At 40.1% G+C, this 11784-nt stretch overlaps 1 protein-coding gene across 1 annotated transcript; it reads right to left on the bottom strand.

Moving 5' to 3' along the window:
* Positions 1-6722: 6722 nt before the first annotated feature.
* On the bottom strand, positions 6723-10408 carry cckb (cholecystokinin b). Its single transcript, XM_020643135.2, has 4 exons — positions 10251-10408; positions 9548-9668; positions 9272-9427; positions 6723-7163 (listed from the first exon to the last, which is right to left on the bottom strand). The coding sequence occupies exons 2-4, from the start codon at positions 9666-9668 to the stop codon at positions 7030-7032; spliced, it is 411 nt and encodes a 136-aa protein (XP_020498791.1). The 5' UTR covers positions 10251-10408; the 3' UTR covers positions 6723-7029.
* Between the last annotated feature and the right edge of the window lie 1376 nt (positions 10409-11784).

The raw sequence follows: 11784 nt of genomic DNA, 5'->3' as shown, positions 1-11784 counted from the left end.
CAGATCCAACATTAAGGGCAGGTATGGACTAAGGAGTTTCATTATAATTACATAAAATATGGGGATGTTGCACATCTGTTTTGAGTGATTTACCAACATCCTATTAAAACATTTTTCAGAAGGCTTGTAATTTTTTAAGGCAATCCATATATATAATAAATATAATAAACTGTACAGACTTTAAAGATGTCTCATCATTTCCCCGAGGTCAGACATTAACCACTGTTTGATGACTTGCTTTAAGCTGCATTAGTGATCCTCTCACATTTTCTTGTGAAATCACTTCAAGAATTCCACATAAAAAGAGGTTCAATAACAGAAGACATATGAGCATAACTAGCTATGTTACTGCTGTGATATGGCCATGGTCTCTTTTATATTCTGAAAACAGTCAAATTACTATGAAACTGTTATACTGTATGTTACAGCAAAGAAACATAAATTATTTTTATGTTTAAATGTTTACATCTTGGTTTCATACATCGGTCCTTTGATCTTTCTTTATGTGTTTTCAAATTAATGTTGGCAACACCAAAGAATATGGAATAAAGGGAAGAGATCTGACTTGGGAAATAAATTGCAAAATGAAGTTTTTTTTACATTTGAGTGAAAAGACTTAGAGCCTGATCTAATCTCCAAAAGTAGGAAACTTATTGTAAAATATAAATGAAATTGATCTTAAGTGTGCTTTTTACAAACTAAGATGGTGAACATTATAAATACAAAGTGATCAATATCAATAAGTTAGACTTATAGTAACATTGTAGGCATGTTTGCACACTGTCGACACTAGAATTTAGCTCTGTTCATTAATTCCCGTGGATATATTCACTTTGTCAATGTGTCTCCATCACCATCATTTCTGGAGGTTGTTACCAGCTCAAAAAGTTGACAATACTAGACATCAGTACAAATGATAAAACGAAGCCACCAGCAATACCATTTCAGGGTTGTTAGCTATAAAAATTAATATGATTTATCTACATAAAACACACATTTAAGATAACCTGTAAAGACCTAGAAAATTAAATATTTAATCTGAGGACATTCTAATAATCAATCAACCATTTCACCTTTTTTCTTATTTTACTTCTAAGTTTTTTTGAATGTCACATATTACCCTCCTTTTCAACAAGTTTAAAACATCCACTCTGATCCTTAATTTGATCATGCCTTTAAAGCCCTCTATTTCAGCCTTTCTCAGAACAGGATGTTTCTGTGTCGATAGCTTTTAATGCAAATGAGTTGTTTGCACGCTTCTCTGGAAGGGGATGTGCCTTGGGCTTTCTTGCACCATTCCCAATTGCTTATGGTGAGAAAAGAGACTCAGTGGGCAGAACAAACACCCAGCTGTGGCAGTGTCACCAACCATGGAAAGGGGTTACTGACTTTTGTGATGTCACAAAGGGAAAATCTCCAAACAGCCTGTTTGAGCACACATTTTCCACAAAGTGGAGCAGGCTGAAGATGGAGAGGATGGACTTTTATCATAATCAGGCAGTTTGTAGACAGACTAGGAACACATATTCGTCTTATGTGACATTTAACAACTGATTCCTGGCTGTAACATCACATAACGTTACTGTTACTTATTGCATTAGTAACTGTCGGTACTTTTTCCAAACAATCAATATTTAGTCTTACTGTGCTAAATTACTACAAAAGTTATCTTATCTCTAACAGTGAAAATAAAAAGACTTCCTTTTAGAAGGCAGAAAATCATAGCAGAAACCATTTGACCCGATGGTTGGGCTGAGAAAGAAAGAAAATGACAGAGATAGAGAGAGAGAGAGAGAGAGAGAGAGAGAGAGAGAGAGAGAGAGATGAGGAGGAGGAGAGATTTGCTGTGTCTCTCAGCAGTCTATATATAATTGAGTGTTAATTGCAAAACAACGAAAATTGAAGTAGTAATTCCTCATGATATTACCAGGTGGAAGAAATAATGAGGTGAGCAGAAGTGAGCCAAGTATTGGACCTTGGGGCACTCCATGACTAACCAAGCAGATCATTTATTGTTAACATGTAAAAACTCTGATTGACTTGATAAATAGGATTAAATGCTTTTCTTTTAATGCCAATTACACATTCCAGTCTCAGTTACAGGATTTAAAGGTCAGTTGTGTCAAATACTGAACCAAGAAATAACAGGGCAAGTACAAAGAGAAGTCGTCTGTCAAAACCAATTAGGAGATTATATGACTTTCACCAGACCTGTCTCAGGGCTGTGGTGGACTCTGACGGCAAAACTTTAAACAAACTCTTGCCATGAAGATTATGAAAAATTATACATGCCATGTGTATAATAATAAAAATGTTTTCTTTGTATAGCACATTTCAGTGGGTAACCTTGGTAAAGGTAACCCATTCACAACATTACATTTTGTATATAGACAGTGGCACTGAGAAGAAGAAGAAGAAGAAGAAGAAGAAGAAGAAGAAGAAGAAGAGTACCTGAACAGGGGATGGCACGGTTTCCACTGCAAAGCATTACTGCACTGACCCTAACGACAGCTTATTTAGTGTCTTCAATATTCATTTTGATATGGCTGCAGAATCTTGTAGAACTGGTCAGATTTGTTCTGTTTTGCTGTGTATTTTAACTTCTCTGATTTAGCTTATCGAGTTTTCAAGAATTCTTAGCTAATGCAAGTTTTACATTTGTCTTACCTTATTAGGAGCAACATCTTGTCCAGTCCTCAAAATGGATGTGGCATTTAAGGTATCTGTTTATTTTATTTCTCCCAAAATATATAGAGCATCAGCTTCTGTTCTGTTTCTGTGTTTATGTACTTCCTGTCAAAGACTATTCCTTTAAGGCTTCATGGAACTTCCTTGAGCAAGCAATATTTGAGGACTATAAGTTTTGCTAACTATCTTTGAAACATGTGCTGCTGTGTTACGTGGCAAAGTATTGATCAATGTTAGCTTGGAATAATATTGTTTACAGGGAGCACAGTCCAGAGCGTCAAAGACAGCAGAATCTCTTTTATAGCACACTCTGATTTCGATGCCAGTCTAAAGCCTTTGAATTGACTAAAGTCGCTTGACGTTACAGAATAAAAATTTGGAGATGGACAGGACAGGGAATAAAAGGAAGTAGGTAGGTATGAAGCCAGAATTATAGATGGTCCAGAAAGAGCTCGGACCATCTGCTCGTCATCTTTATTACAGCCACACTCTTTAGAGCTTATATGACTGTACTTTCATGAGCGTGTGGCTTTCCCATCAGCACTGAAAACCAGAGCACTTACGCATGTATCAGTGTTCAAATCGTTCCACGCTGCTTGCTGTAGGCTATTCATGCAGCTGTCCTTTGACCTTTTTTTTCATCATTTGCAAAGTAGACATCCATTCACGTACATCTTCTGACACCACGACACGCACGGAGGGGACATTAACCCGCGGTCCCACAGGAGCCTTTAAACCTTTCCAGAGCCTTTGACGCCAACGGCTCAGGCCCAGCCCTTTAAACAGAAAGTTTGAGTCGATTCCCCTGGTCTTCTCAGAATCTCAAGTCCCTGTACAATTCTGATTCAAGTGTGACCCCAGTTTAAGCCAGTGGCTTCAATGCCTCACACACACACACACACACACACACACACACACACACACACACACACACACAAACTTAGAAACACATGGCAAACAGTCTTTTTCCCCCAAGGCATCTAAAACCACTTCTCTGAATTATTCACCAAGCCTGCTTTGTTCATCGATCCCTCTCTCCACCTCTCACTCACACAGACACATCTTTCACTTAACACACGGAGCCAGCAGCAGCATAATGGGCTCCTTCATCACAATTCAACACCGCTGTGGATTCCTCCTCTTTCCTTTAGTAATACATTCTACAGGTTGAAGCAAGCTGCATGCTGAAGTGATCTCCCGAGTGGAGCCAAAAGCAATTAAAAAGATTTATTATTCTTTCTTTAATAATTCAGTCAATATCAGTATCTCCAAACGTTTTGAATCGTTTCAATATTTAGCACAGACGTTGACGCTCATAACGTCCTCGCTGTTCTTTTGAAGATATTCTCGAACATCTCCGGGACCGCTTCCTGACTGAAGCATTCACAGACTTTCATCTGCTTTGTGAGGCTGTAAAGATGTCCCTTTTTCCCAGCATCAGACATCTCTCCCTTCATGTTCTTCATACTGCAAAAATCATGGACGTCCACAATATTATACATTTGAACTTTTTGTTCTATCTCATGGTATGGCAACCTTTCAGTGCACAACAAAAAATGTCTCTCCAGTTTTGCACAATGCAGCTTGCCTTGTCAAGATATCTGGAATAGACAAGTTGTGAAGAAAGTCGATCTTGGACCGCTCTGACCATCCTCTCTTGGGGGAATTTGTTTTTCTCACCTCTGATCGGAGGTACAGGCTATCCAGGGCTAAGACCAACAGATAAACATTTTCGTATATGTTCCTCTTGCAATCAATGCACTTAACCTTCTTTAAACCATGATTGCACTTTTCAGCATCACCATCGCACTTTATTTATATTTCTACCATTCAAGTGTCCTTTTTGACAAACAGTTACATTTTTGTCTTGGTTGTATTTCATCAGGTTGTGTTGCACTGTCATATGTCTTTTTATTTGTTGTTTTTTTTCTTTCTGATTAGCATCTATGCATAACTGCCTTGGATATTTAATGTATAACATTATTCTATTAATATCTATTGGAATAGTGCTGAGACAAAATAACTTTGACATTAAAAGAAGAACGTGAGACACCTAAATACAACGGAAAATAAAGTATATCCTATGTTAATGTGTGTTTTTAGATCACGGTCATTCCATGTCAATTTATGTGCAATTTGAAGCTACGAGCTAACTGAAGTGTGCTAACTAGAGACAAACATTAGGCGGCTAACACAACAATACAGGCCACAGGCAATTCCATCCATCTCGCTTAGGCTAAACTGTTTCGTGCGATTGTGAGGAGAGAGGAGGCTTCAGAATGGTGGAGGTGCCAAAAAGCAGTTTGTTTTGATTACATGCTGGTGCTCAAGGGTGACACCTACTGGCTCAATAAGTTGCACATTCGTCCTTTAAGTACAAAAGAAACTCAACCAGGCAGAGGATGAGAAGTGGGTGCAAGGTCCCATGGGAGACTCTTCACTCTTGATGTAAGCAGACTGAGGTTTTATCGTCAAACATATTAAAAATCAAACAATTTGGTCAGTTTCAATGTAGGCAAAACAACACACTCTTAAATCACAACAGAAAGAGCAATACACAAAACAGTACTCCAAACAAGAATAAAAAAAAATACATTTAAAGGGGACATACAGTATTATGAAAAATGCCCTTTTACAGTGTTTTTGAACATATATTTGGGTAACCTGAGTGTCTACTGACCCACAAAATGTGAAATAAATCCATCAAGTCCTTTGTTTGTGGTCTGCATAAGTCTTACAACACAGAGAAAAGTGCTCCGTTTCATTTGCTCAACTTGTGATGTCATACGTTGGATTCTGGTATAAAAAAAAACCTCCCCCTATGGACTCCACCCCCAGCCTAGAACAAAACTTTTGCGCAGGTCCGTAATTTTTATTCCCGTTAGCGAAGGAGTGATGTCTACCAGGAAAACTCAAGGGGGGCTCATTGCATTTAAAGAGACACACACACCAAAACGGAGCGTTCTGAGAGAGCTGGTTTATACAGGGTCACAAACCTCCTCTGGTTCTTGATTCATGTTATATTTTGACCAAAGCACAGCACAGATGTTTCATTTAGACCACAGGGGACTGTTTGAAAAGGTGGAAAAGGGGGATAATATGTCCTCTTTAAAAACAGTATCTATTGCAATATATATATATTTCATTTGATAAGGAGGGATAATTTATTCTTCCAAAAATTCAGAAGGAATTGATAATATTTAGGAGATTCTTAAATTCTTTAATCCATTTAAAGTAAATAAATCTTCTTGCCAAAAGTAGTTTTAGTAGTAGTCCCCTCTGATTTGCACTTTAGAGAAGGAGCTAAAAACAAAAAAAAAGGCACATGAAGTTTAATAATTCCAGATTCATGCCACAAAACAACAAATCCCCTTGGTTATACAGCTCCAAAACCATCAACACCGTCCCCTCTGTCAAAAAGATTAATTAAAATCTGGCATTGTTTTGACATTTGCCACACAGCGTGGAAAATGTATTCAACAGGGTCCCTCTCTCTATTTCACCTAACCTTCACCAATTTCCCACCAGTCAAGCTCTGTGTATTGGTTGTCAGAATCATTCTGGTTGATTTTGGTGAGTCTGGAAGCAAATAATGAACAAATGAGATGGTGAGATTGTTTTAGAACAAACGGGAAACACTTAACAAAAGATTTAACCCCAAACCTAACTCCAATTATGAATCTAGATCAAATGTGGACCAGAACTAAGGATTTCATCGAGTGTTAAAGGATGATTAGTTTCAGAAGGCACCTGACCCCATAATGAGCATCTGTGTGATGTTATCTATTCATGATGAGTTTTAGAATCTAATTTCATCCCTATAGTCTGCCCTGTGATGCATTAGGGTTCATAACATTGTCATACAACATTACAACACAGACATATTAAAATAGAGATTATATTAAGTTTAAAGTACGGTGCCACTGATACATGTTTGACATTATATAAATGCCTTAAATCAATTTTGAATGTAAATGTTAAAAGATGTAGTTCAAGCAGAAGACCTGATACTAAAAGAAGTGATAGGCAGAGAGTGATATTTTCAATCTTTATTCAGTCCAGTAACTCTCAACAGACCCTGACAACACCCCAATCCTCCCCACCCCAAACGACAAAGAAACCAGAGAAAACCAGAAACGAATAATCCTTGGACAGTGAGAGCTTTTCTGCAAAATTTGGCATATGTATATTGCATTATTACAGTTTTACAAACAAATGTACAACAAATACATCTTAAATAGACTCTTATTGTGAGACAGAGAGGAGCCAGCTTGCGTGGGTTTATTTATTTTTTTTTTTACTTCTTTTTCTCATGTGCCCGTACGTAAGGGTGATCTCTCTTTACGAGGAGTACTCGTACTCCTCTGCACTGCGGCGGCCGAAATCCATCCACCCCAAGTAGTCCCTGTCTGCTATCCGGTGGTTGCTGCTCAGTGCGTTGCCTCTGTTTGCCGCTGAGTTTCTGCGCACAGAACCTGAAGTGGGGAGGATGGGGAGGGGTGGAGGTGGTAGAATGCGTGGGTGGAGGAGACAGAGAGATGGAAGAAATTAGTATTCCTCAGAGAAAGGAGGGCATGAGAGGATCCTGGCTTTAGTTTTGGCTCACTTTGAGATGGAGAAAATTAGTTTCAAATCTTCAGAGTTTGAAACGAAGATGTAAGCAAATGTAACAGTAGAGGTATCACAGATAATTAGACTGAAATAAGATTTTCTGGGAGGCTTTTTCATCGAGGCTGTTTAGGGCAGGACGAGACACAAATTATGTTCTTATGAAACAACTAATTATGATTTCACTGAGATTTTGGTGACACATGCTTCTCAGGTCAGATCTTAGGGCAGATCCAAAATGACAGTTCAGCATTAGTTGGGTTCATAACCAAATTGCTGTCTCTTCTTTTTGCTGCTGATACTTTCCAGGGAAAAGAAATGTTTGAAAAATATGAAACATGAGGGCTGATGATGTTTGGTTTCTGTAACTATTTGTGTTTGTCCTTTTCTTGCTTTGAAGCTGGTTTGGAAATTCTAATTAACTGTTTCTCATTATTTCCCTCTCTCTCTTTTTCTTCCCCTCTCTCTCTTTCGCAGAGACACGCACAGACAGCGCAAAATAAACCAACATCGGATGGACAGTGGAGTGAAAACATACTATTACCCCCTCTTTGCTTGTGTGTCCATGCATGTGTTTCATCAATCTGCATGTGTGCGATTGTGCGTCTTTACTTAGAAGATACTTATGCACTCTCATATTTTCCTCTGCCCTGTCTCTCTGTGACCTCCTGTCCCGTAATCCTTTTTTTTTTTTCTTTACTTTGAATGTCGGATATTTTATTTAAAGTGAATAACAGCAGGACTGCTATCTGTTTGGTAATCAATCGAGCGCACACAGAGATGCTGTTTCACTCCACCCACATCCTCCTACGCAACACACACACACACACACACACACACACACACACACACACACACACACACACACACACACACACACACACACACACACACACACACGCATTCACACAGTGCTTCTCCTCCCTGGTGAGCTGAGAAGATTGGCTGCAGAAGGCTCGACAACGACACCTCCTACACCGAAACATGCAAGTGAACAGCGAGCGCACGAGCACAGACTCCCACAAACAAACATGCACAATGGAGCAGGAAACTTGGATGTATGTTCCCTTATGTATAGCTTATTAATTTTAATGTGCCCTTTAGCATTTTATTGACTTCACTCTCTGGTCGCAGTTTCTGAGGCTGTTTAATTATGCTACTTAACATTATGAATATGTGTGTGGATGTGTACATGTTGAGTTTTATGTTTAATATGAACAAGAACTTAAGGCAAAGTCCACTTCTCATGAAACTGACAATCCCTTGGCAGTTTAGTACCGTGAACATTAGTCCTTTAAAATTCATGAATCACAGCTGAAAACGAATACATTTCCATCTGAGCATTTTGTGTCTTTTTCACCTTCAATCTCATCTTTAACATTTAACCTGACCGAGCTCAGCTTTTTGAATTAGCCCTGTGAGTTGTTAACCAAACAGATGTAGTGCGCTGTAGAAGTCCATTTCTGAGAGCCGAGCTGAAATCTTTCCTGTTTCGGCAGCGTGAGCTAGAGAGATGAGGACGCTGAAACATGCGAGAAAAGGGTAGAGGCTTATTTTCTTGGAATCTGAGAGAAAAAAAAAAATTCAACAGGGAGTCGGATAGGGTGAAAAAAGTGAAGTATGAGCAGAAGGGCCGGAAGGCTGTACACGCTAATACACGCTCTTTCAAACCACAAAAGCTTTTCAGAGCCACTAATTCATTTTACAAAGCAGGCTGTGCGCTGATTTCCAGTAATTAGCAAAACCGAGGGGAGGAGAATGGCGGGGTGAAGCACTTGTCTCTGAAAATGAACCTTTATTGGTTATATTGTTGATGACACATACTTTTCTTTACACACTCACATGCATACACTCAGCCAACCTCTTGAGTCCTCTTAGATTTTACAGGTGCAACAAGAAGGACAGAAAAGCGCACGTCCAAACTAATAGGATAGACAAACGGAAACACACACAAATGCTCATCCTCGACACACACCTTTCCTAGAGGAGATGAGTCTTGCCAGCAGCTCACTGAGGTTGGCTCGAGAGTCTGCATCTTCCTCCGCCAGAGGAAGCGGTTTCAGCTGGGGGACAGAGCGGGTGTGTTGAAGGTGGGTCTCCCCCAAGGTCTGGGAGTCGGCTTGGAGGAGAACTACTCGACAAAGACGAACACAGACACACAAGAGAGTAGATGTCAAAAACAAGATGTAAAAGTGAATAACAGTTCTCGCTATAGGAGTGTGGGTTTGACTTTGCCTGTGGTGATGTGTACCTTCAGAAGGAGCAGCAATGGAGCGCTGGCCCTCCTCTAGGACATGGGAGGAGAAAGGGAGCCCCAAACAGCTCGTACACAAGACTGCCAGCACGACACACACACATAAGCCCGCAGTCATCTAGAACAGAGAGGCGCACAAAGGGAAAGTTTAATGACAAGGTGTTTGGGAATGGAGCCAGTCTGGGTTTACAGCAGGCGTTCTCCTGACTCGACTGTCATCTTCCACCGTAAGAAACTACAACTCAGACAATCCACCATCTGCCAGGCGGCCGCTCTTTCACAGTGCCCGATCATTCTGGCTGTACAGAAGAGGAGCGTGAATCAGAAAAGCAGATTCACACTGTCATCCAGGGGCAGCACTGTAGTCAACACATTGAAGATAGATACATGTTCATATCCTCAGTCAAACTGACCCCAGTGATCACGCAGGAAGTATTTATCACTTGCACTTTGTCCCTGGGAGAAAATCTCTGGAAATAAATGAATGATGTCAAATAAAAACAAGCCAACAAATACATCCTTATCAATCTTTAACTATCTTTATCAACAACTTCAAATTACTAGACAACAAATGTAACTCATGCACAAAAAAAAAAGTAAAAAGTAAAATTAAAATTCACTCTGTAAAAACAGTTTTATTAAATTCTAAAATATCCGATCTCTAGGATTATCTTAAAAAGAAAAAAAAGGTCTTTCTTACCTTGAGAAAAGAGGGTTAGTACGTTGGACGAGTGTGTGAGAGTGAGGAGAGCACTTCTCTGTTGAGTGGGAAGGATGCCCCTTTTATACTCCCTGTATGTGTGTGTGTGTGTGTGTGTGTCTGTGTGTGTGTGTGTGTGTTGCCTCAGCGTACATCCTGTGTATTCCTCGGTGTGCTTGCAAGCCTAATGTGAGTGAATTTGCTACAAGCTCAACGACACAACACCATCCTTTAGTGTTTTATTGTCTGTTTGCTCATCATTAAGTTCCATGTCAGGGGCTGCCTTGTTGACATGCATTAATAATGTGTTATGTGTGTGTGTGTGTGTGTGTGTGTGTGTGTGTGTGTGTGTGTAAAAGAGAGTTTCAGTGTGTCGTGCACATAAGAGCGCATCATCTTGTTTCAAAGTGAAGCTTATAAATACTGATGAAATATTAATCATTTCTTTATTTTGCAGTATTCAGTACACCATTTGAACAGTCCAATCCATTTAAGGAGAATCGTTTTTGTGTGTGTGCCAGTTGGGGGGGGGGGGCAGGGGGGGAACTGTGGGCAGCTGTGTGCTCTAGCATGTGTGGGTGTGTGTATCTGTGCACACCCCCCCCCCCCCCCCCCCCACATGTACTGGATGTCAGTACATGTTCACACTGAAAAGAGGGCGGAAGCAAAGGGGGGATATTCAGTTTTGTTCATTTAACAGGCGACTGAGCTCAAACTGAGACATCTCCACCATCCACCTATTACCTCGCAACCTCTCCCCACGCCTCTCTCGCTCTCTCTCTCTCTCTAACCACCCAGGATTAACCCAGCCCATCGATCATGCAGGTGTGTAGCCTGGGTCAATAGCTATCGATCAGCTGTTGTGAGTTAATGTTTCTATTAATGAGACAGACAGCCCACTGATGCGTGTCAGGATTAAGATATCTGCGACAGCACCGGAGCTGTCTGTACCTGCTGAGATAATGTGAACAGGAAAATGTAGCATCAGTGAGGATGTTAACTAAGGATAACATCCAGAAGGGATTGATAGAGGAGGGAACTAGACATCCCTGTACTGCTGTAGTCTAATGAGGAGAGATGTGTGACAGATCTGAAATGGAAAGCTCACTGGATACACACACACACACGTAAAAGAAACTTCATCCTTGAGCACTCATATTCAATTAAATCAAGATGAGTGTTTATTTGATGCCAATTAAGTACCAAACAATATCACATTTTACTGTGTGACAAATTTCTGTTAAGATTTGAAACTGTTTGTCTAATTCTTCACTTATCATGGCAGCGGACGCAGACTGCTTAAAGACACACTCGGTCAATCAATCAATCATTATTTGTATAGATGTTATGTCGAGGCGCGTTACAGAAGAGCAGGTAAAAGACCTTACTCATTGTCAAGAAGAATGGGATAAGATGCAGGAAGGATTTCTCCTTTGTATTCCTCGTGTTCCTGTTGTCCACACTTCCTTGCTGCAGAGGTTGAGGTCCGAGCAGGCCGTGCATGAATGAGGACGGCGGTGACAACAGACATGAT

This window comes from Labrus bergylta, chromosome 19 (genome assembly GCF_963930695.1).
Source record: "Labrus bergylta chromosome 19, fLabBer1.1, whole genome shotgun sequence".
Taxonomy (NCBI): domain Eukaryota; kingdom Metazoa; phylum Chordata; class Actinopteri; order Labriformes; family Labridae; genus Labrus; species Labrus bergylta.
This window is presented reverse-complemented; position numbering and strand designations above follow the sequence as displayed.

Excerpts from the sequence above, each read along its gene's own strand:
- cckb (XM_020643135.2), bottom strand. The coding sequence starts at position 9,668 with ATGACTGCGGGCTTATGTGTGTGTGTCGTGCTGGCAGTCTTGTGTACG. Across the intron at positions 9,428-9,547 it reads CATTGCTGCTCCTTCTGAAG|TTCTCCTCCAAGCCGACTCC; the intron begins GTACACATCACC and ends TTTGTCGAGTAG. Across the intron at positions 7,164-9,271 it reads ACTCATCTCCTCTAGGAAAG|GTTCTGTGCGCAGAAACTCA; the intron begins GTGTGTGTCGAG and ends TCCCCACTTCAG.